The sequence below is a fragment of the Panthera leo genome, chromosome D3, assembly GCF_018350215.1.
Source record: "Panthera leo isolate Ple1 chromosome D3, P.leo_Ple1_pat1.1, whole genome shotgun sequence".
Classification (NCBI taxonomy): Eukaryota; Metazoa; Chordata; class Mammalia; order Carnivora; family Felidae; genus Panthera; species Panthera leo.
The window spans coordinates 9245031-9271439 of NC_056690.1; the positions used below are offsets into that span (position 1 = coordinate 9245031).

At 38.4% G+C, this 26409-nt stretch overlaps 2 protein-coding genes across 8 annotated transcripts in view; one reads left to right on the plus strand and one right to left on the minus strand.

The window, feature by feature from the left end:
• ATXN2 (ataxin 2) overlaps nt 1–26409 on the minus strand; it is a 127774-nt gene that overhangs the window by 94758 nt on the left and 6607 nt on the right. The window lies entirely within an intron of this gene.
• LOC122204271 (60S ribosomal protein L6-like) overlaps nt 7438–26409 on the plus strand; it is a 738693-nt gene continuing 719721 nt past the window's right edge. Inside the window, exon 1 of the mRNA XM_042911761.1 lies at nt 7438–8337. Within this exon, the coding sequence (XP_042767695.1) occupies nt 7453–8319 (867 nt within the window). The 5' untranslated portion in view covers nt 7438–7452 and the 3' untranslated portion in view covers nt 8320–8337. The remainder of the gene's footprint in view (nt 8338–26409) is intronic.

A 26409-nucleotide genomic window follows, 5' to 3' on the forward strand; every position in this document is an offset into this window, starting at 1 on the left:
TAAACTACCTTCACAATTAAACCTAATCAAATTTCTAAATTTTTTCAAATAAATTCATTTCATTTGAATTTATTGGGGTTTTCTATTTATTTGTAGCCTGTACTTAAAGGCTACATAAAATGGCTAAAAATCTTGCTTAGGGTTACCTTATCTTAGTGGTTGCTGAGATACCACAGTTAAGATTTAAATGCCACCAATTCAGTACCCATAAATTCACCTGCATCCCCATAAAGCGATTTAAAAGAATTTAAAGACTTCTGTGAGGTGGGACTTCTATATTTTTATTGATTATACAATTACATCTTTGACTAATAAAGAGCAATTGTTTGACAACCTGGTTTACTTAGAACAAATCATGCTTGGGCTTGGGCTGAGAGCAATACCAAGAGGTACGGAGTATAGAAACCATTGATGGAATGGTTTCCAGTGGTGGAATAACCAAGGGAAATGTTAGCATACCATAGGAGCATTCTCTGAAACTTATGCTAAAAGTTTAAATTCATTCTTGTTTTTTCTTTTGGGATCCATTTAGAGATGCTTTACTTTTAATTTTTTCTTTAGTATTTTGGAACAAAGCAAGTTAATGTTTCATATAGTTACAGAAACTAAATTTCAAAAAAGCCAAGATCATATTCTAGTCCTAAACATACCTATGACTAGATGAATATTTCACAAAACAATCATATCCAGGATTATATGCTTTCAATAGTTATTGAATATCAAGTTAATATGTGATTCAAAATGCCAAGTTAATATAAAGAAATTTTAAAGAGTAACAGTAGTTTATATTGCTTCAAACTAATACAGGAAGGAGGAAATAGCTGGGGTTGTAAATAAGACTGGCTTGAGTTAATAACTGTTGAGACGAGGTGACAGGTGTGCAGGGCTTCATTTTTATCATTCTGCATGTTTTTCACAATCTCTTTAGGTTAAAAAAAAAAGTACCTTCTGATATGATGCAATTGGAGCCTGGATTTAATCAAGACCTACTAGTTTACGGGAAACAGGGTGTAGAAGAATATATTAACTGATACCATGAGGTTACAAATCCGTTAAACCCAGAATGTGGCATTTTTTTTTAGGTTTATTTATTTGAGAGAGAAACAGAGAGAGCCTGCGAGTGCAAGCAGGGGAGGGGCAGAGAGAGAGGGAGAGAAAGAATCCCAAGCAGGCTCTGCACCTGGGGCTCGAACTCACCAACCTTGAGATCATGACCTGAGCCAAAATCAAGAGTCAGGTGCTTAACCCACTGAGCTACCCAAGCGCCCCAGAATGTGGTAAATTTGACCTAACAAAAGATGGGTTATGCAACAAATAAATGGCATGAGAAGAAAAAAACAGTGTAGAGGGAGGGAAAATGATTATAAATTTAAAGACACATAAATCAAAAGCAAAGTGTAGCTTCTCAATTTCAACACTTACTATAAAGCTACAGTAATCAGAATAGTGTGGTGCTGGCATAAGGACAAACATAAAATCCAATGAAATAGAATAGAGAGCCCAGAAATAAACCCTCACATATATGGTGAAACTTTACAACTTAAATCATACACAAAAATTAACCCAAAATGGGTCAAAGATGTAAATTTAAGAGCTACCACTATGAAATTCTTAGGAGAAAACACAGGAGAAAAGTCTTCGTGACTTTAAACTTGGCAATGATTTAACTGTGACACCAAAATGCATAAACATTAAAAAAAATACCAAAAATTATTTCATCAAAATTAAAAGCTCTTATGCAAAGGATTATCAGTTATCAGAGTAAAGACACCACTTTTCAGAGTAAGATATGTACATTTCATGTATCTGATAATTCCAGAATAAACAACTACAATTCATTAAACAACAACAAAAAAACATACAACCCAATTCAAAAATGGACAAAAGACTTGAATAGACATTTCTCCAAAGAAGCTATACAGTTAGCCAATAAGCACATGAAAAGATGTTCAACATCACTAGTCATCAGGAAAGGTGCAAATCAAAATCCCAATGAGCTACCACTTCACCCCCACTATGAAAGCTATTATAAAAAAGACAGAAAATCACAAGTGTTGGAAAAATGTGGAGAAACTGGAACCCATGTGTACTACCTGTGGGAATGTAAAATGTTATAGCTGCTGTGGAAGATAGTATGGCAGTCCCCCAAAATTTAAACAGAATTGGGGCGCCTGGGTGGCTCAGTCAGTTAAGCGTCCGACTTCAGCTCAGGTCATGATCTCACCACTCATGAGTTCAAGCCCCACATCAAGCTCTATGCTGATAGCTCAGAGCCTGGAGCCTGCTTCAAAAAATCTCTCCCTCTCTCTCTCTCTCTATCTGCACCTTCCCTGCTCATGCTCTCTCAAAAATAAACATTAAAAATTTAAAAAATATTAAACAGAATTATCCTATGATCCAGCAATACCACTCCCGAATCCATACCCAAAATAACTGAAAGCATGGATCTGAACAGATATTTGTACATCAATGTTCAGAGCAGCATTATTTACAATAGCCAAAAGGTGGAAAAACCCAAATGTCCACTGACAAATGATAAACACAAGGTGGTATATCCATACAATAGAATATTTTTCAGCCTTAAAAACAAATGAAGTTCTGACACATACAACAAGGATGAACACATGCTAAGTGAAAAGAAGCCACATACACAAAAGGACAACTATTGTATGACTCTACTTATAGGAGGTATATAGTGTAGTCAAATTCATAGACACAAAAAGTAGACTGGTGAATACCAGGAGTTAAGGATGGCTGGGATAGGGAGCAAATGCTTAGTGGGTAAAGGGATTCCTTCTGGGATATTATTTTGGAACTTAATAGAGGAGGCGGGAGCACAACAAAGTGAAGGTACTTCGGTCCCCTGAACTACACATTTAAAAATGGTTACAAAGGTTAACTTTTATGCGATGTACATTTTACCACAATTAAAAAGGGGGGAGGGCCACACCCCAGTGGGTTAAGCATCTGACTTCTGCTCAGGTCATGATCTCATGGTTCATGAGTTGGAGCCCCACGTGGGGCTCTGTGCTGACAGCTCAGAACCTGGAGCCTGCTTCTGATTCTGTGTCTCCCTCTCCCTCTGCCCCTCCCCCATTCTCTCTCTCTCTCTCTCTCCTTCTCTCAAAAATAAACAAACATTTAAAAAAAAAGAGAGAGATAAGCTCAGATTCTCTTCCCAGCGGAAATTCATTTGCAACAGCATGTAGAGAAGTTCATGCCAAAGGGTGCCCTCAAAAACAGTGGAGTTTGTAGTCAGAGGCTACCATAGGAGACTGACAGAATCACTGCAGACACAGGCTTAAGTGAATAAAAAAACAAGATCCAACCATACACAGTCTATAAGAGAGGAATTTTAGATTTAAAGATACAAAGAGACTGAAAGGAAAAGGATGGAAAAGGAAATATCGTAAGAACAGCACATACAAGAAAGCTGCAGTGGCTGTACAAGTATCTAACGAAACAGAAGTGTTACTAGAAAGAGGGACATTTAAAAAAATTTTTTAGTGTTTATTTTTGAGAGAGACAGAGTGGGAGTGTGGAAGGGGCAGAGAGAGACACACACACACACAAAATCCGAAGCCGGCTTCATGTTCTGAGCTGTCAGCACAGAGCCAGAAGCGGGGCCCAAACCCACAAGCCACGGGATCGTGACTTGAGCCAAAGTTGGCCGCTTAACCGACTGAGCCACCCAGGTGCCCAAGAGGGACATTTTATGATAAAAGGGTCAGTCCATCATGAAGAAGAAAGAGACATTCATCTGGACTCTGTGCCCTTTCACATAACTCCTAGGTTATGAAGATGAAGTCCTCACAGAAATTATCTGTGCCATCCTAATACTGAGCTCTCTGCTCCTTCACCTCAAGCCCCATCTCCTTGTCATCCTGTCAACCCGACAAGTGAATTCCAACTAATAAAGGTAGAAGGAATGACGTTATTAAAAGGTTACAATTTGGTAGCCATTTAATAAACTGTTTCACACAAAAATCACCAATGGATGCTAAATCTAGTAAAACAGAAACAGGATATTTATATAGTTATAAAGCAACTCTCCACAAGATACTGATTAATGACAAAGTGAAAAATAATTTTCTAGGAAAGAAGTCTAGCAGATCTAGAGCGCGAGGCTGGCTTAGTCAGTAGAGCATGCGACTCTTGATCACAACTCTTAGTCGTTGAGTTTAAGCCCCACAATGGGGGTAGAGGTTACTTAAAAAATTAAAGAAATCAGAAAAAAGAAAAACCTATCCGTTCCTTGCCAAGTCATCCAAGTTAACAGTGTACCAGCAATGGGACAAATATGCACATCATGTACCTGCCCCAAATCATGCAATAAGAACATGGCAAATCTGTGGTATTCTTGCTAAGAAGGCACAATCAGAATCTAAATCATGAGGAAAGAGAGGAACCCCAGTTAAGGGACATTCTACAAAAAAATAACCTGAATTCTTCAAAAGCATCAAGTCATAAAAGACAAAGATTAAGGAACTAGTTTAGATTAAAGGAAACCAAAAAGACATGACAACTGAATGTAACATATAATCCCAGATTGGTTCCTGGGCCATCAAAAGAGTATTCTGTTTTGCTGTAGAGAACATCAGAACGAGTGAAATCTGAATAAGGTCTATAGATAACAGTCTGACACAACATTAATTTTCTCATTTTGACAAATGTACTGTGGTTTTGAAAGAGAATGTCCTTGTTATTAGGAAATGTACTCTGAATTATTTAGGGCTAAGGAGCACCATGTCTCCCATACGTTTAATAAAATAATTTTAATTTTATAACAAATTATATATGTGTATCTTAATTTAACAGAGAAAAAATTAAAAAGTAAATATTACATAAAGAATGAAGGTGAAGGGTATAGAATTATTTGTAATATCATTGCAGCTTTTCTATATATCTAAAATTATACACTTTTTTAAATTAGGAACTCTACATGATTTATTAACTTCTACTTTACCGTCCAAAATGTCTTTAATGTCTTGTAATAGAAAAATTCAATCCTACACAGCCTTGAAACTCAAATGTCATCTTTCAAGAAACCTTCCTTGGAATATGACATCCCAATCAAATACACACAGTACTCTCTAGACTGAAACTCCTGGGTTTCAACGCCCATTCATTCATGCCCTTGGCCAAAAGCTCCTGGATGAAATAAAACCTAAACAACAAAGATTGGCACATAGTATCTTACACGTCTTTGTACCGCTTACCAAAATCAGCAAAAAGGAACCATAGCTCACATATGATATACACTTAATAAATATCTAATGAATAAATGCGCCCAAAGTAGAAAGAAAAAGATGGAGAAAGATTTCAAAGTAATCATTACGTAAATCAATGGTCAGCAAACTACAGCCCACAACCTGTTTTTGTTGAGATTCTGAGTTAAGTATGGTTTTTAAGGAGAGAAGGAGAGAGGGAGAGAGGGAGTGAGGGAGAGAGGGAGAGAGGGAGGAAGGGAGGAAGGGAGGAAGGGAGGAAGGGAGGAAGGGAGGAAGGGAGGAAGGGAGGAAGGGAGGAAGGGAGGAAGGGGGGGAGGGGAAGGAAGAAGAAAAGCCAAGAATATGCAACAGAGAAGTTATATGGCCCATAATGTCTAAAACACTTACTATCCGAGTCATTTCAAGAAAGATTTGCCAACCTCTGCGCTGAAAAAAAAATGTGGCTGCAATGTCAACAACTACAATTTTAAAAATAAAGTCTACTGCTGTTTTACATGAGCCATTATTTCTAAAACAAATTTCTTGGAGCATCTAGATGGTTCAGTCGGTTGAGCATCCAACTCTTGATTTCGGTTCAGGTCCTGACCTCATGGTTCATGGGATCCAGCCCCCAAGTTGGGCTCCATGGTGGTGCAGAGCTCTCTCTCCCTCGTGCTCTCTCAAAATAAATAAATATTTAAAACAAATTTCTTCACAGTTTATTAAATACTTTCTTCATGGAAGTTTAATGTACACATAACCGAGAAATGTCAAAGTGTTCTTATTCTCATTTAATTATCTTTAAGCTTTACAATGGAATTGATGTTGATCCACCTTTTGAAAAATCAAGGTATTTTACTAATGTGCCTCTGATGACAATAAGCAAGTTCCACAAAGTTAGGGACTTTGTACTGATCACTGAATCAAAAGCACCTAGCATAAAATAAGAGGCAGAAGGTAGATTAAAATGGATGACATATCAACTTGTGAATCTCACGAGAATCTTGATTAGAATTATAAAAAAATAAAATGGGGGCGCCTGGGTGATTCCGTCAGTTAAGTGTCCGACTTTGGCTCAGGTCATGATCTCATGGGTCATGAGTTCAAGTTCTGCACTGGGCTCTCTGCTGTCAGCGCAGAGCCTGCTCTGGATCCTCAGTCTCTCTCCCTCTCTGCCCCTCCCCCACTAGCGCTCACTTGCTCAAAAGCTCTCTCTCTCTCAAAAATAAATAAACATCACAAAAAATAATAAATAAATAAAATGAAGAGACACTAGAACTGGAAGTTCTAGCTTAGGCAATATCAAGGCAAGACTAGACAGAAAAAAGGAAAACTGTCTTTAATAATAAAGATAGTATGATCATTTAGGCAGAAAATCCTAAGAGAATCTACCAAAAAGCTACTAGAAACAAAAGCTTGTCAAGGCTAACTCAAAATGTATCAATGACCTAATCACAAAAGAGTTAAGTATAACTTTTAACAGAAAATATGGGAGAAAATCTCTATGACCTTTGGTTAGACAAAAATTTTCGAACAGAAAAAATGCAAACCATAAAAGCAAAAAATTGACAAATTAGATTTCATCCAATTTTCAAGTATTCTGTCCTTTGAAAGACTGTTAAGAAAATTAAGTCGGGGCGCCTGGGTGGCTCAGTCGGTTAAGCGTCAGACTTCAGCTCAGGTCATGATCTCACAGTTTGTGAGTTCAAGCCCCGCATCAGGCTCTGTGCTGACAGCTCAGAGCCTGGAGCCTGCTTTGGATTTTGTGTCCCTCTCTCTCTCTACCTCTCCTCCACTTGTACTCTGTCTCTCTCAAAGATAAACAAACATTAAAAATTTAAAAAAAAAAAAAAAAAGAAAAGAAGAAGAAAATTAAGTCAACCCACAGACAAGGTAACATTTGCAAAATGTTATGTCTGATAATAACCTTATACCCAGAATTACAAAGAACTCAAAGAACTTATTAATAAGAAGATAAATAGCTCAATAAGCAGGCAAAAGACTTACACAGTCATTTAAGCAAGTAGACTTAGCTAATAAAATTAAAGACTGATAATACCAACCACTAGCAAGGATGCCAAGCAGCTGAAACTCTCACACACCACTGGTGGGAATGGAAAATGGCACAGCCATTTTGGAAAACAGTTTGGCATTTTCTTATAAAGTCAAACAGACTTATACAACCCCACTCCCAGGTACGTATTCAAAAGTAATGAATGTGAGCTCTTTCCCATCTTGCAAGATGGCGGGCGAAAAAGCTGAGAAGCCGGATGCTAAGGAGAAGAAACCTGAAGCCAAGAAGGCTGGTGCTGGTGGCAAGGTTAAGAAGGGTAACCTCAAGGCTAAAACGCCAAAGAAGGGGAAGCCCCACTGCAGCCGAAACCCTGTCCTAGTCAGAGGAATTGGCAGGTATTCCCGATCGGCTATGTATTCGAGAAAGGCCATGTACAAGAGGAAGTATTCAGCAGCTAAATCCAGGATTGAAAAGAAAAAGAAGGAGAAGGTTCTTGCTACTGTCACAAAACCAGTTGGTGGTGACAAGAATGGTGGTACCCGAGTGGTTAAACTTCGCAAAATGCCTAGGTATTATCCTACTGAAGATGTGCCTCGGAAGCTGTTGAGCCACGGCAAAAAACCTTTTAGTCAGCATGTGAGGAAACTGCGAGCTAGCATCACTCCTGGGACCATCTTGATCATCCTCACTGGGCGCCACAGAGGCAAGAGAGTGGTTTTCCTGAAGCAACTGAGCAGTGGCTTGCTACTTGTGACTGGACCTCTGTCCCTTAATCGAGTTCCTCTGCGTAGAACACACCAGAAATTTGTCATTGCCACCTCCACCAAAATTGATATCAGCAATGTGAAAATCCCCAAACACCTCACTGATGCTTACTTCAAGAAGAAGAAGCTGCGTAAGCCCAGACACCAGGAAGGTGAGATCTTCGACACGGAGAAAGAGAAATATGAGATTACAGAGCAGCGCAAGGTTGATCAGAAAGCTGTGGACTCGCAAATTCTGCCAAAAATCAAAGCCGTTCCTCAGCTTCAGGGCTACCTCCGCTCTGTGTTTGCTCTCACGAATGGAGTTGACCCTCACAAATTGGTGTTCTAAATTTCTTACAAAGAACCTAATTAAATAACAAAAAAAACAAAAAAAAAAGTAATGAATGTGAATGTTCAGAGCTGGTTTCTTCAAAATAGCCAAAAAGTGAAAACAGCCCAAATGTCTATTACCTGATAAATGAATAAACCGCAGTAGTACATCCTGAATAGTGGAATACTACTCAGTAATAAAATTACAAATTACTGACACATGCTACACACAGCATGGATGAATTTCAAAAGCACTGTGATAAATTAAAGAAGCTAGACACAAAAATAATCCATAATCCCATTTATATGACATTCTGGAAAGGCAAATCTATACAGAAATCAAATCAGTGACTGCCAGGGGCTAAGGGAGAAGAAAGGATGTTTATTATAAAAGTACAGAGGGAACTTTATAGGGTGGTATCTGAATTGTGGTAGTGATTATGTGACTATACATTTGCCAAAACTCAAAGAACTTTACACTGAATAGGATGAGTTTACTGCATGTAAACTATACCTTAAACTTGCCACTCCCCAAACTAAAGGCAGAGCCAAAAAGAAACTCCTAAAACATACCTAAAAAAGGTTAAATTTTACTATATGTAAATTGTAACAAAATTAATCTGAGGCTAAAAATTCATTACATTGCACATAAAATTGGTGAATTTTACTGTATGTACACTATACTTCAGTAAAGCAGATTATTTTTTAAGAGACACACAATTGGGAAAATTTTAAATGACTAGACATTACCTAATACTAAAGAATTAAGGGGTGCCTGCGTGGCTCAGTCGCGGTTAAGTGTCCGACTTCGGCTCAGGTCATGATCGCGGCTCTTGAGTTCAAGCCCCACAATGGGCTCTGTGCTGACAGCTGGAAGCCTGGAGCCTGCTTCAGATTGTGTGTCTCCCTCTCTCTCTGCCCCTCCCCTTCTCTCTCTCTCAAAAAAGTAACATCGAAAAAAATTTTTAAAAAAAGTCACAAGCTCTACTGACTGAGCCAGCCAGGTGCCTTGCCCCCAAGTGTGATGTTTTTAAAACTTTCATTCTCTTAGAGAAATATATACATTGAAATATTTACAGAAGAAATGATATATCAGGAATTCAAAATGAGAACCTATAGTAATCAAGATAGTATGCTCCTAACATAAGGATAAAAGAACAATGAAATAGCAACAGTCCAAAAATACACTCTTACATTTATAGTCAAATGATTTTTGAAAAGAGAACCAAGACAACTTACTGAGAAAAGAATAGTCTTTTCAACAAATAGAGCTGAGACAAATGGATATCCACATGTAAAAGAATGCGGCTGAACTCCTACCTTACAACATATATAAGAATTCAAAATGGATCAAATACCTAAATGTAAAGGCTAAAACTCTAAAACTCTTGCAAGAAAAAAAATTGGGGTAAATCTTCAAGACCTTGGATTTGGCAATGGATTCTTAGATATGACACTAAAGGCACAATCAACAGACGAAAAAATAAATGGGACTTGATCAAAATCAGAAATTTGGGGTGCCTGACTAGTCAGCAGGGCAGGTGACTCGATCTGAGGGTTTTGTTTTTAAGCCCCACATTGGGCCTAGAGCTTATTTAAGGCGGGGGGGAGGGATCAAAAAAATTTTTGTTGCAAAAGGACATCACCAATAGCAAAACACACACACACACAAATATGAAGAAACTATGGATAAATTAGAGAGGAGATCACAGATATTCCCAACCCAGGAAACCAAAAGCACTAGGACTTCAGAGTGCAGTGCTTAAAAACAGAGGGCATACCAAAACCCAAAGGTCTACTCTACTTTTCAGACAACTCGGTTTCAAATCCCAGGTCAGCCACTTACAGTGACCCCAGGAAGGTTACTTAATCACTTTGGTCCCCAGTTTTCTTATCTGTAAAACGGAAATAAGTCAAGTCACAGGGTTGTGGAGGATCAAGTAAGAGAATATGAAAAATGTACACACACACAGACACACTCTCATTTGGTCAAAACTTATTACATTGTACATTTTACAATGTGGGACTCATTTTATGTCAATTAAACTTCATTAAAGGTGTAAAATAAACACTCTAGCACAGAGGAAGCACTCAAAAATTGTAGTTTTTTTAACTTTATATTTAACAAATATCTGTTGAATGAGCCAGATGAACAGAGCCTTGCCTTCAGGCAACTTACACATTAGAGGTTATATCTAGGACAAAGTTTAAAATGTGCTATTTTCATATGTATATTTTATCTGTCTCATTCACCACTTGAATAAGCAAAATATATATACAAACAACCCAAGAACACTCCTGATAATTGAAACACATTAAATAATCTAGCTAGAATAAAATTTCTTCCCTTATTGTTTCAAAATCCTGAGGGTGGGGGAGGAATATGCAATTTCTATTGGTAGTGCCCTCCACAACGTAATTATACAACTTTTTATTTCTTCATTTTTCATCATTCTTGCTTTCATTACTATTCTTCAACACTGTATCTATAGATGTCATTTACTAGTTTCTATAACTTTCAACAGGCCTGGATAACTTATACAATCCAAGTATTTCATTGATACAGATTTCTAGAACCTGACTAGTTGTTTGGATGTAACTAATATTCTTTGGCACAGTAAGAAAGACATACCTGCTAACCCCTTTCCAGTAAAGGTGTAATAATACTCTTCTCAGATACTGACACAGCCAACTGCTTATTATTTAGATTTCGATTTAAATGTTCCATCCTCAGAAAAGCCTGTCCTGACCATATTATCAAAAGTCGCTCCCCAACCATTATTATATCACCGTTTTCATACTTTAGTTAATATTTAATGAATGATAGCACTTAATATCTGAAATTCTATTATGTGTTCAACCAACTTACTTTCTGTTTCTGTCCACTTCCCACTCCCAGAATATAAACTCCATGGGGGCAAACACTTCTGTCTCCTTCACCACTGTGTGCCCAGGGCTTAACAGAGGCTGGCATACAGTAAATATTATAAATTGTTGAATAAATTAAGTATATTAAGTATACAGTACAATTTATGTGAATTATGACAAATACCAACTAATTCGATTTGTTTATATAGTACAAAAAAACTACAGTTGTCAGGAGAAAGGACAACTAAAAACTAGAAATGTAATTCCAGCTCTTACAGTTAACTCACTTAGGTGAGTCATTTTCTTCTAACCATTTCAGTTTTTTTTACTAGAAAGGGAAACTCTATTAACTAATACTTACTGAATAATGATATCCACACTGAAAAAATGAGTCAAGGCGGCAGTAGGGGGTAGGCCACGACAAACCCAAACACTAAAGCTAGGGTTTTTTTTCTTTTTAGCAAACTAAGGTGGACCAGCAACTCTAAATTCACACAACTGCCAGATTAATCCAGTCATATAATCATCTAGAACCACTGTTTCAAAACAACTACCACCCCCATAAGAACTAATTTAATTTCTCTACAACCTGCTGGTCAAAATATATACAAATAAATAACCCAAGACCCTACTCTGACCCTATCACTTCCTAGCTCTGTGACCTTAACCTCGTAACTTCAGCTCATTGTGTCTCAATTTCAACATTATAAAATGGTGATAAAGTTAGTACCTTTAAATATTTTTTTTTTTAACGTTTATTCATTTTTTGACAGAGACAGAGCATGAGCAGGGGAGGGGCAGAGAGAGAGGGAGACACACAATCTGAAGCAGGCTCCAGGCTCTGAACTGACAGCACAGAGCCCGACGCGGGGCTAGATCTCACAGACCTTGAGATCATGACCTGAGGTCGGACGTTAACCAACTGAGCCACCCAGGCGCCCCTAAAGTCAGTACCTTTAAAAACAAGAAAAGAAAAAAAAAACAGCATCTTCACATAAGGCTATAAAAAATTCAGTGATATTCATAAGGACAGCCTGGCTTAAGAACAATGCCTGGCATATTAAATAAATGCTTGATCATTGTTAGCTAACACAATTATTTTTCTTATATTACAACACAAATTAAACTTGTAAAAAAAATCCTCTTCATATAAAGTTTTACTTAAGAGGAAGGGATAAGGGACATGGCCATAACATAAAGCCAGGCACATTGAGATACGAGCTACACCCACCAAGAGACTCAGATAAAAAGGAATTTTAGGACTCAAGTCCAGTGCTGTTCAACAAAACTTTCTATAATGATAAAAAAAAAAAAATTCTATATCTGTGCTGCCTAATATGGTAGCCATTAAGTACACGTGACGGCTGAGCACGTGAAATATGGCTAGTGTGACTGAGGACTGAATTTTTATTTTAATTAACTTAAATTTAAATTTAAATAGCCTGGGCGGCTCAGTCAGTTAAGTGTCCGACTTCAGCTCAGGTCATGATCTCCCGGTCTGTGAGTTCGAGCCCCGCATCGGGCTCTGTGCTGACAGCTCAGGGCCAGGAGCCAGCTTCAGATTCTGTGTCTCCCTCTATCCCTGCCCGTCCCCTGCTCACACTCTGTCTCTCTCTGTCTCAAAAATAAATACAAACATTAAAAAAAAAAACATTTCTTTTTAATTCTAATTTTAAATAAATAAATAAATAAATAAATAAATAAATTTAAATAGCCATGTGGAGAGTAGCCACCAGTTGCAATCCTCTCCTTGAGCTTCTTCAGACACTGGTCCTATGAACCTTCCAAAGCATTCATCCCCTCCATTGCACCAGAAGTGTTTCCATGTAGTGAACTCAATGAAGTCTCTGTCCCAATGTTTTAGCCATTGGTCATTAATCTTTCCCAGGGCCTCAAAACAATTTTAATCCCCTTTCCAAGACAACAAGTGATAATGAGGAAAAGGGAACTACAGGTGAAAAAAGGTAAGCCATTTACTGATAACCGCTAAAGCTAAGTGACAGCTATGTAGGACAGCTATGTTCTATTTTCATATATGTTAAAACTCTCTATTAAAAAATTTCTCATTTGTATTTAAAAAAATTTTTTTAACATTTATTCGCATTTCAGAGACAGAGAGAAACAGGGTGGGGGGGGGGGGGACGACGACAGTGAGAGAGGGAGATACAGAATCCGAAGCAGACTCCAGGTTCTGAGCCGTCAGCACAGAGTCCGACACGGGGCTTGAACCCATGAACCGCGAGACCATGACCTGAGCTGGAGTTGGACACTTAACCGACTGAGCCACCCAGGCGCCCCTCATTTGTATTTATTTCAAACTCACTTCACTTCTTCTCTAACTACAAGGGCTTCCAAATCTGTCCCTCTGCTTTCAGCAAGTACCACCCCTCCATTTCTTCCACCACACTGTAAATCATATCTTTCTACACACACCATGTTTATAGCATCTTCTGCTTTAGCACAAACTTCCTATCCTAGAACTTCCTCTTCTCTTCCATGGCCTCACTGAAAACTACTCGCCATTCCTCAAGATCCATCTCAACACCCTGGGTCTTTTTCAAGGTTTTTTTCTTCACCACCCACCCAAGGCAGTCATTCCCTCCCTTCTCAGTGCTACCAGTTTACACTCTGCATGCCTGCCTTTCCTACTCTACCGAATAACCTGGAAGCAGAGAGGTTTCATTCATCTTAAGTTTTTTATTTTAATTCCAGCTAGTTAACAGTGTTAGTTTCAGAAACGTAACACTGATTCAACAATTGTTTATCTTTTTAATTTTTTTAATGTTTATTTTGAGACACACACACACACACACACACACACACACACACACACACACAGGAGGGAGGAACAGAGAGAATCCCAAGCAGGTTCCGCATTGTCAACACAGAGCCTGAAGCAGGGCTTGATCCAACGAACCACGAGATCATGACCTGAGCAGAAACCAAGGGTTGGACACTTAACATTCTGAGCCACGCAGGTGCTCCTTGTTCATCTTTTAACTGTTCTAGTCTCACAGCTTCAAACTTACACTGAATTAATGAACAGTATACATACACAAGCTCAACAAAATGCTGAAGAGCATCCACTCATCCAGCACTACCCCAAACCTACCAACAAGCACTCTGCAACCTTACCTTGCTCATGCAGTTTCTACTGATTTCCAAACATGCTATAACAGTTAAAAGTTACAAACACTTACTATATGCCAGGCATTGATTTAAGCATTTTACATACATAATTCATTTAATTCCCATCATCCCCATTTCACAGTGGAAGAAACTCAACCACAAATAAAATACCCTGCCTTATGTCACAAAGTAAGGAGGCGGTGTGCTAAACAAATTGTTGTATGACTTTGGACATGTCATTTAAAGTTTCTGCTCTTGTGTGAAACAAAGAGGATGAGTCATGATGATCTGAAACACAAGCTTCCAATTCTAAAATTCAAATTTGTGGGAAGGGAATAGGATGCCAAACAGAAGGAATACTGGTTTGTGTAAAGAAAATAGTAATTTCAGGCATTCTCCATAAAATAGTTTGAGGGAAAATGTCAATCTTTATTCTTGCAGTTAACTACAGAAAAACATGGAATAAGTTCTCAAGAAAACTAACATATGGGACAAACTAAGTTCTACAGGAATTAATAAAAAGAAAAATAAGTGAGAATATGTTTCAATGGAAGACCTGGGCTAGATCTTAGAGGATCTAAGTAAGGATGACAAAGAGAAGTATGAGGGTGTGGAAAAGCAGAAAAATGATGGAAGAGCAGGCAGGAAATGAAGGCTGAGCTTGGTACCTGCAGAGGCGATGAGGAGACCATACTGATTTAAATGGACCATGCTTTGAAGAGCTTATGGAAAACAGGATCAAAAAGATAAAATGAGGCTTTATAAGCTGCCCGGCAAATGTCCTGTTTTTAAATGGCCCAGAGCTAAGAATGATTTTTACATTTTTAAAGGACCTGTGTATGTGTGTGTGTATGTGTGTGTGTGTGTGTGTGTGTATGTGTGCATGTATATGCCAAAAAGACTGTATATGGCATGCAAAGCTTTGATTATCTGGCTCTTTAAAGAAAAAGTTTGCTAACCCCTAGGATAGATCATGGAAAGCCTTGAAGGTGAAGAGGACCTTGGGCTTGGGAGCAGGGTGATTTTTGAACAACCAAAGAAGAGTTTAAGTCTAACAGCAAAAGGTAGGCTAGATTAAACTGGTGGGCAAAAAGTAATGTGTTGCAGTAATTAAAAATAAAATGTTATGATCGTCTAACATGACTGGCCCATGCAAATAACTGAACCAAGAATTTCAATTTCCCTAAAGTCAAAGAGGACAGCAACCATTTCCTCAACTATTAGTCCTTTCCGAAAGATTAATGTGTGCTGAAGTCTTATTCAGTATGTCCTATAGCCCCAGGGCTATGCAGCCTCTAACAAGACCAAGAGAGTGGAGAACTGGGTTCTACACTCTTATTTTCATATAGAAACGTTAAGTGGTGTTTGGGTTCTTAGATCAAGCCACAAACACCTTCTCAACCCATGATATAGTACAATACTACTTAGTTCAAATTAATTATGGGTTACAATCGACAATCTGATAAAATAGGCAGGTGCAGAATACTAACCACCATTTATAACATTATTTCCAAACTTTGAAGAAAAAAAAAAAAAAAATCACAGATTTTGGATCCAGACTCATTTATAAATAAAGAGAACTGCCAGGGCTAAGTCTGGATAACTGAAGCCATTTTATGGCTAACAATTATAACCAAATGGTTTTCATTGATTTTTATCAGTTGTCATAGAGCTATACTAGAAGCAGGGGAGCACAGTTACTAAAAGTTAAAGCTTTGGGGCAGCTGGGTGGCTCAGTCGGTTAAGCATCTGACTCTTGATTTCAGCTCAGGTCATGATCCCAAGGTCGTGGGATCGAGCCCCATGATGGGCTCTGCACTGAGAGTGGAGCCTGCTTAGGATTCTCTCACTGTCTCCTTTTGCCCCCTCCCCCCACTCACGCGTTCTCTCGCACTCTCTCTAAAGCAAAAAAAAAAAAAAAAAGTAAAAAACAAATAAAGGATATATATATATATATATATATATATACACACACACATAATGCATTAGGCACAGTGCCTGAAATCTAATAGGTACAGAATAAATGGGAACTATCATCTTATAAATAGAAAGTTCGCCATAAACTGTTTCCACATCACAGATACCTAAACTTTTTTCAGAAAAATGGCTACTACTCACCACTTGGCTCAGAAATGCTAGTTTTCTCTTAATGTATTTTATATAGGAAAAAAGGTTTTATAAACAGAAGCTCTTATTTCTTCTCTGACCTTTTAGACTGGGTTAAAAATATGCAGACTTCCTATAACATTTACAGACTGAATAAATTCTGTCACAAATGCAAATTCTCATTTTCTTCCCCATTGTTCATCCTAAGGAGCCTCTGAACTGCAAGCTAATGACTCAAATTCCTGGTAAATCAAAGTAAGAAACTAATTTTAACATTCCTTAAATCCATTACCAGTTTTCTTCTGTTCTCACTTGCATACCTTTTCAGAGATCCTAATTACAACAATATTAAGTCATTCCATCGCTGTTCCCTTTTAGCTGAGTAAATTTAAACACGGACTTACTTAGCTTCTCTGGGCCTCAGTTTCCACACAGGTAAAATGTGACAGGGCAACAGATTACCTAACAGGACTGAGTGATAATCAAATAAGAAAAAAATACATATACTTTACTTATTTATACTTATACTAAATGAATATGCCCTAGCAGAAAAGGAAGCTCAAGGTGAGTTCCACTAGTAACTTTTCCTCCTCTTTCCTTTATGACCCTAATCAGCTTTCACAAGCTTAGACAACAAGGATTCTCAAACCTACTGATTTCTGTGGCTAGCCAGTGGCTACCCCTAAAGCATTACAAGGAGTAAACAGCAACATACTAGACTACTCAGGGCACCTAGCTGGCTCAGTTGGTTAAGCCTGCAACTCTTGATCTCAGGGTTTTGAGTTCAAGCCCTACGTTGGGTGTAGAGCTTACTTAATTAAAAAAAAAAAAATACTGGGGAACCTGGGTGGCTCAGTGGGTTGAGCATCCAACCCGATTTCCACTCAGGTCATGATCCCAGGACTGTGGAATGGAGCCCCACGTTGGGCTCTGCACTGAGTGTGGAGCCTGCATAAGATGCTCTCTCTCCCTCTGCCCCTCTCCCCAGTTCACACTCTCTCCAAAATAAAATAAACAAACTAGATTACTAAAAAAACAACTACACACTCATAAGAGGGCCTATCTTCTTTCAATTTTTTTTAATGTTTATTTTTTGAGAGAGAGAGAAAGAGAGAGCGCGAATCAGGGAAGGGCGGAGAGAGAGGGAGACACAGGAATCCTAACCAGGTTCCAGGATCCAAGCTGTCAGCACAGAGGCTGATTCGGGGCTTGAACTCCCGAACTGCAAGATCATGACCTGAGTCTAAGTCAGACGCTTAAGCGCCCAGGCACCCAAAGAGGGCCTATCTTCTGATGAAACCAGTATGTTTTCTTCTCCTTATCTAAAAGACTGCTTTCCAATATTTTATAAGATAGAAGCAAGCATTAGCAACTCAAACATATTATGAGGGAGCAGTTTGAACTTTCTGCCTTGTCTCCCCTACTCCAGGAAGGAAGAGACTTCATCTGGCTTGTTCTCTACTGTATCCCCAGAACCTGACAAACAGGAAATACTCAAAAGAACAGTTTAACTTTGGTATGCCTATAAAACAAATGTCATGTTCCTTTATAAAGTGACAACGTTTCCTTGACAGCAAACTCATCTGCTTAACAATGAAACCAAGGCTCATACAGTCAATACACAATTTATCACTTACTATGCTTGTTAAGTTATACTAGGGACTTGTCTCTGTCCTCAAGATGCTCTAAAATAAACCTAGAAGGCAATGCAAATACAGAAATTTTTACTTCCAAACAAGTGAGATCGATCACAAATAGTTCCTTTTCACCCAAGAGGATATATAAATGGCGAACAAGCACAGGAAAAGAAGTTCAATATCATTAGGTATCAAGGAAATGTAAGTTCAAACCACAATGAAATACCAATACACAGCCACCAGAATGGCTAAAATTAAAGATTAACATACCAAGTATTGCCAAGAATTAGAGCAATTAATAAAAATCCCATACACGGCTGAGGGGAAAAATAGGACAGGCATTTTAACAAACAGTTTGCCAATTACTTTTAAAACTAAATTGTCCTACAACTCAGCAATCCCATTTCTATGTATTTAACCACGAAAAATGAAATCACTATGACCACACAAAATCTGTACACAAATATTCATAGCAGCTTTATTCATAATAGCCAAAAACTGCAACTTGTCCAACACCTGATGAACAAAACTCTGGGAAAGAGGAGCGCCTGGGTGGCTCAGTGGGTTGAGCATCTGACTTCTGCTCAGGTCATGATCTCGCAGTTTGAGAGTTGGAGACCTGCGTCGGGCTCTGTGCTGACCACTCCAAGTCTGGAGCCTGCTTAGGATTCTGTATCTCCCTCTCTGCCCCTCCCCTGCTCATGCTCTGTCTCTCTCAAATATAAAATAAAACACACACACACACACACACACACACACACACACACACACTATGGGGAAGAAAGTACTATTACACGCAGTAACACAAAAGAATCTCAAAGCATTATGGTATGTGAGAGAAGCCAATCACAAAACGCTTGTATTCTGTATGGATCCATCTGTATGACATTCTAGAAAAGATAAAACTATGATGACAGGAAAAAGATCAGTAATTGCCAGGGTTAGAGGAAGGGGAACGACTGATAAAAGGCACAAGGAAACTTTATGGAGTGATAGTATAATTATGGTGGTGGCTCCAAGACTTTAAGTTTGTCAAAACTCAAGAGCTATACACTAAAAAGGGGGAACTTTATGTAAATCATATTTTAATATATCTAATTAAAAATATAATCTACCACAACAAGGATTAACTAAATCTACCACAATAAGGATTAACTAAATCCTGTCTAGCAATCTGAACTAAATCACAGTGCACTGAACAACAAATTTTTTTTAAGTTTCTTGTGTATCATCCATGTGTCTGGACAGGAGGACCACATATGAACATTCCACTAGGCGTCATTTCCCAAAAGATAACTTTCTCTGAAGAGACTTCTCCGATACCATGGGAGGCAGCCCAGACCCTACATGCAAGGACTGTGTGTCGGGGACACTATCTGCAAGTCTTGACTGGGGTTCCAGCAGTAGCACCGTCACTATGTTAGCCTTCTCCCAAACTAGCACCATTAGCTGCGAACTTCCAGGTTTTTCCATTTCATCTATTAATTCTCTTTATCTTTGGTGGATTATTACTGACTAGACGTGGTACTTTTTGTTCTCTCTCCTTCAGAATAACCCATCCTGTCCCAACCCATCATTTTCCTAATACTCTTTTTTTTCATCTCTCATCTTTTTCAATTTTAAGAAATCTCTCACCCAATTGTGGGGCTTGAACTCACCGCCCTGAAGTCAAGAGTCACATGCTCTTCTGACTAGGGCAGCCAGTGCCCCAATCTCTCATTTCTACCATAGTTAAATGTGTTCTTCCGACCGGCACTGTCAATACTCACTGCTGCTGCACTTGTTGAATGAAAATGACAGCTTTAGGAATAATAGACTAAGTTTAAACACAGTAAACACAGAAAACTGACAAATAACAGGGATGGTGGACTATGAAATGAACATAAACCAGGAAAAAAAACCCAAAACACCTCACTTTTGTTCTAGGAAGTAGCTTTGCTCCTATCTGAGTCCATTCTAAGGAGAAAGTTTGTGACGGGAGGAGTTGCTACACTTAAATACAAGGCCCTGTGTGTTCAAAACCACAGGAATGACACCTGCCAAAAAAGCTACCTCAGCACAGGAGGAACCACATTTTCCCAAGGTACATACAGTGAGACACTACAAGAGAAGATCTGGGCTGAGCCATTAAAGACTATGTTTAAGAGGATGAAGAGGACTACACTGGCATAATCTGCTTTACCTGGAGAATAAATACAGTGTACACAATCTGTAAAGGGACCTGGCTATCAGGCCAAATAGTCTGGATTTGATTCAGCTAATAATGAGAGCCGGTAAAAGTTTCTCAGAAATGGAACATAATGAAAATGTTTGGGGAAGAGTCTTAGGGCCGTGGAGTATGGATGAAGTGTCTGGACATGGAGAGACCAACTGGGATGCTTGCTAAGCTACAGTGAGTACATACCCTCTGGCGCCCATGATATAAAGACTCACCTCACCTCCTTCTCTATCCACATTTCTTCCCCAAGACTAAATGAAATCTCAGAATGCTCTACATAACATTCTAATCAATCAGAATTGGCATACAAAGTGAAACCTACTTGCCATGTAGGATAAGGATCGGAACAGGATAGTCACAGAAGAAAGGAAAAGAATGACCGGTAGAAACACTACAGAGGAACTTCATTTGAAAGGACTGAAGAGGGAAACAGAAATAATACAAAAACAGGGAGGGGGACAAAAGAGATTCATAAATATGGAGAACAAACTGAGGGTTGCTGGAAGGGTTGTGGGAGGGGTGATGGCCTAAATGGGTAAGGAGCCTTAAGGAATCTACTCCTGAAATCATTGCTTCACTATATACTAACATGGATGTAAATTTTAAAAAATAAAAAATAAGTTAAATTATTAAAAAAAAAAAAAAAAAAGGACTGAAGAGGGGTGCCTGGGTGGTTCAGTCACTTAAGCACCTGACTTCGGCTCAAGTCATAATCTCACAGTTTGTGAGTTCGAGCCCCGCGTCGGGCTCTGAGCTGTGCTGACAGCTCAGAGCCTGGAGCCTGCTTCAGATTCTGTGTCTCCTTCTCTCTCTGCCCTCCCCTGCTTGCACTCTGTCTGTCTCTCTCTCTCTCTCAAAAATAAACATTAAAATTTTTTTCTTTAAAATAATAAAATAAGTAAATAAATAAATGAATAAAAGGACTGAAGAGGGGCACCTGGGTGGCTCAGTGGTTAAAAGTCTGACTCTTGATCTCAGCTCAGGTCACGAACTCATGGTTTGTGGGTTTGAGCCCCACATGGCTATGCACTGGTGATGTAGAGCCAGACTGCAATTCTGTCTCTCCCTCTCTCTGCCCCTCCCTCACTCATTCTCTCTGAGACTCTTTCTCAAAATAAATAAACTAAAAAAAAAGGACTGAAGAAAAAAATAATAAAAGGACTGAAGAGACACTTTCACTTGAAACATATGAAACAAAACAAAAAAGAGCAAAAGTAGAGTAAAAGCTTTGCTAACTGAAAAACTTAGACAATGATTTTTTTCTGGATAGATGGATCTTTTCTTACATTACTGAATAAATACCAAATTTTGAAAACGAGTCTTAAGAAATCTTATTAGTACCACTATTTGTACACCTGAAACGAACACTGCATGTTAACTAACTGCAATTTAAATCAAAACTTAAAAAGAAACTAAAGAACAAAGAAATAGATTATATTAGAAAGAAAAGGGAACAAGATTCTAAAGCCAGCTATGCAGCCAGTGATGGGAGAACTCTAGCAAATAAGCTCTGTGGCCTTAGTTTCCTCACATGTAAAGAAGAATGAGAACTAAAAATCCACCAGGGCCACTTCCAACTCCAAATCTGTATGATTCTAAACAACTGAGACCTGAGCACCTGGGTGGCTCAGTCAGTTGAGTGTTTGACTCTTGATTTCTGCTCAGGTCATGATTATTCCAGGGTTGTAAGATCAAGCCCCATGTGGGGCTCTGCACTGGGCAAGGAGCCTACTTAAGATTCTCTCTCCCTGTGCCCTCTGTCCTTCCCTTCCCCTACAATCTTTCTAAAAAAAAAAGGCGGGGTGGGGGGTGGTGTCTGGGAGGCTCAGCTGGTTGAGCATCCAACTCTGGTTCAGGTCATGATCTCACGGTTCTTGAGTTCAAGCCCTGAATCAGGCTTTGCATTCAGTGCAGAGCCTGCTTGGGATTCTCTCTCCCTCTCTGCCCCTCCCCCACCCACCTCTCTCAAAACAAACAAACAAACATACTAAGAGTTTACTATGTACCAAGAATGGAATGTAACAGAAATTTAGTAATCTCACTTTTTAAGGTACTCTTTTCCCCTTTTAATGAAGAAACAGAGCACAAGAGTGAGTGACTTGCCCCAATCATTCAAACACCTCACCTACAGCCAAGCACTGCTCCAGAAGATTGGTACACAGTAGCGAACAAAATCAAGTTTCTGCCCTCACAGAGCTTAGATTTTAGTTACCAAGGGGTAAACCCTGATTCTACCCTAGACTGAAGTTACCAGATTAAATAAAGGATGCCCCATTAAATCTGAATTTCAGATAAATGAATAATTTTGTCCCATGCAATGTGGGACACACTACACTTTAGTATTAGTCACTGTTGATACAAGTTCAGCTGAGCATCCTATATTTTTATTTACTAATTCTGGCAACCCCAGCTTAGATATAACTACAAAACCCTTCCTCAATCCTTTTACTGTATCTCAGTGTCTCTAATCAGTGACATCAACAAAGTATTACACTGTACATTGTAATACAGTATATACACGTTAACTCAAACAGAAGTTAACGATGCAATGCATTCTAGTATCTTCTACTCTTTTTCATTTTTCTAAAAATGCTTGTCATGACCCACTAGAGTGATTTTACAATTTATTAAGGGGTCATGACCTACAGTTCGAAAAATATAAAAATAGCAATTTAACTTTGTCTTAGGTCACTATTATGAGCACATCAACTAACAACACTGTGCTATGAAATAGTAATGATTCGGTCTACTAAGGCATAGAATTGTAACTAAGAGCCAAATGAAATATTCTTTAGTTCTCATGTCTGTTTTTTGTAATTCTCTCATCTCTTAAATTTCTGTCATGCTATTTTTATTTCTCACTGCTGTCATTGTGTTCGCCTCTAAAAGTTTTGCCTTTCTATTGCTGGCAATGTGTAAATCATGTAAAGTAAAAGCAAATAAACTCTGAAAGAGGCCATGAAGAACTCGTCCTTTCTATAATCTCCACAAGCTTCAATGTAAAAACTGTAGGTCGTCTTTACTTAATTATCAAGTGTATTTCAGTAATGAAAATAACTACACAATCTCCACAAAAAAAGTTTTTGAGACCCAAAAGAAAAATGCACAATTTAGTACAAAACTAGCTTTTTCTTTAACTAAAACTATAATCAAGATTAATTTGGACTATTTACAAAGATTACTGCTAAAAATATTGTTTGATTCATAAAACGCATTAAGAACATAGAGGCAATCAAAAGTATTTGACCACTGACAAAACTGTTAGGTAAAGCATCTCATGGTAATATTCTTAAAAGAATACAACATTCTGAAGTTTCTATATACTTAATAAAAGTAAGTCACATTCATTATTACATCACCGACAAGTTTCATACCACAAACTGATGGGATTTACAAAGACACCATCATAGAATTACATTTTATCCAGTTCCCAAAATGCAGTTAGCTATTAAACATGGTATGAAATTGTTATTTTACAGCCACTTCAAGGCTAATACTACAAGCAATTCACATTAGAATATTTTTAAACTAAAAGGGATACCAGGGGCGCCTGGCTAGCTCAGTCCGTGGAACATGCGACTCTTTAATCTCAGGGCTGTGGGTTTGAGCCGCAAGACGGTTGTAGAGATTACTTAAAAACAAAACCTTAAAAATATAAAAATAAATAAGGGGCACCTGAGTGGCTCAGTCAGTTAAGTGTCTGACTTCGGCTCAGGTCACGATCTCAGGGTTTGTGAGTTTGAACCACAAGTCAGGCTGTGCTGACAGCTCGAAGCCTGGAGCCTGCTTCAGATTCTGTGTCTCCCTCTCTCTCTTCCTGATCAGCGTTCTCTCTCTCTCAAAAATAAATAAATATTAAAAAAAAGTCTAAAAACGTAAAAATAAATTAAAAGCAATCTCAGGGGTGCCTGGGTGGCTCAGCTGGTCCAGCGTCCAACTTCAGTTCAGGTTCTCACAGTTCTCACGGTTCATGAGTTCAAGCCCGAGAGTTCATGCAAGCCCCACGTCAGGCTCTGTGCTGATAGCGTGGAGCCTGCTTTGAGTTCTGTGTCTCCCTCTTTCTCTGCCCCTACCCCACTCATGCTCTTTCTCTCAAAAATGAATAAACATTAAATAAAAACAAAATTTTTTTAAGGAATTTCAGATTTTCACATGACCACAACTGAAAATAATTTTCAGCAAATAAAACCTGAGGTTAATAGTTTTGACAAATTTTCATAAGCAACCCCCGACTCATAATACCAAGCCATTAAAAATAATACAACCAAGGACTTAACATTTAAGTCGATTTCATACCACATATGCACAAAATTACACGTATTTTTTAAAAAGATAAAGAACCAGGGGCGCCTGGGTGGCGCAGTCGGTTAAGCGTCCGACTTCAGCCAGGTCACGATCTCGCGGTCCGTGAGTTCGAGCCCCGCGTCAGGCTCTGGGTTGATGGCTCGGAGCCTGGAGCCTGTTTCCGATTCTGTGTCTCCCTCTCTCTCTGACCCTCCCCCGTTCATGCTCTGTCTCTCTCTGTCCCAAAAATAAATAAAAAACGTTGAAAAAAAAATTAAAAAAAAAAAAAAAGATAAAGAACCAGACCTTCTATTTTACCGAGCCAAACCTCAAGGTTACAAAAAGATATCTTGAAGGTCAAGGACTGCCTGTGGTTGTCGCATTCTGTAAAATGCACAGCATGATCTTGTTTACGTCTAGGTCTGTGTTTATTTAAAGAGAGGGATATAATAAAATTCTACAAATAAGTTGCTTTGGGCAAGTCCCCTAACTTTTCGAAGCTTAGGGTTTTTTCCCTTCTACTTTAAAATAAGATTTTCTGTTATTTCTTCATCCTCCTCTAAAATTCTAGAGTTTTAGGAGAGAAACATTCTTTTAAGCTTATTTATTTATTTATTTTGAGATACAGAGAGAGTGTGAGCAGGGGAGGGGCAGAGAGAATCCCAAGCAGGCTCTGCAGGGAGCCCTGCCTTGGGGCTGGAAACCTTTAGGTCATGACCTGAGCCAAATCAAGAGTCAGATACTTAACCAACTGAGCCACCCAGGCGTGAGGGAAATATTTTAAAAGACAATATATACTGTTGAATCCAAAACAGTATGTACCATTTGATTCCCTCTTGTTTATCATATATATGTTTATAAAAAGTCTGAAAAGATGAACTCCAAACTTCCAACAGTAGCTACTCAAAGAAAGATTGTGGATGATTTTAAAGAAGTTTGGGTTTTTTGATTCTCGGCAATCTTTTCTACAATGAGTATTTACAACTTACTATTTTTCAAATTATAAGAGGCAGAACTTTCAGATATAAATGAGGCAGTACCTGTAACAAGATTGTTTCTCTACTAATTTCAAGAATAAATCTGTTCTGGGGTGCCTAGGTGGAACAGTTAAGTGTCCAAGTCTTGACTTCAGCTCAGGTCATGATCTCATGGTTCGCAGGACTGAGCCCTGCATCAGGCTCTGTACTAACAGCACAGAGCCTGCTTGGGATTCTCTCTCCTTCCCTTCTCTCTCTCTCTCTCACAAAATTAAACAAACAAACAAACAAACAGACTAAATCTATTCTGTTGAGTCAACATGGATGGATCTACAGGGTATTATGCTAAGTGAAATAAGTCAGAGAGAGAAAGACAAATACCATATGATCCCACTCTTAAATGGAATCTTGAAAAAAATGAATAAACAAAAAGCAGAATCAGAACTATAAATATAGAGAATAAACTGACAGCTCTGGGGGGAAGAGGGGGAAATGAAGTCAGTCACAGGAATAAAAAGAGCATAAGGAAAACAGTCGATGATATTTTAATAGTGATGCAATGGGACAGATGGTAGCTATACTTGTGGTGAACATAGCATAATGCATAAACATATCAAATCGCTAAGTTGTACACCTCAAACTAATGTGACATTATGTGTCAACTATGCTCCAATTTTTTTAAAAAGGTAAAAAAAAGAAAAAGAAGAAGAAACCTGTTCTGGACACTGGTTCAAATACATCTCTTATCTCCGTTATACTCAGGCAGCTTAAGATCCCCTGCAGATCAGCGACCACATTCTCTACAAATCTTCCTATCACAAAGTATGAAATTTTATACATATATTAAATATATATAAGAGATATAAAAATCTCTTGAATTAATTGGCGTT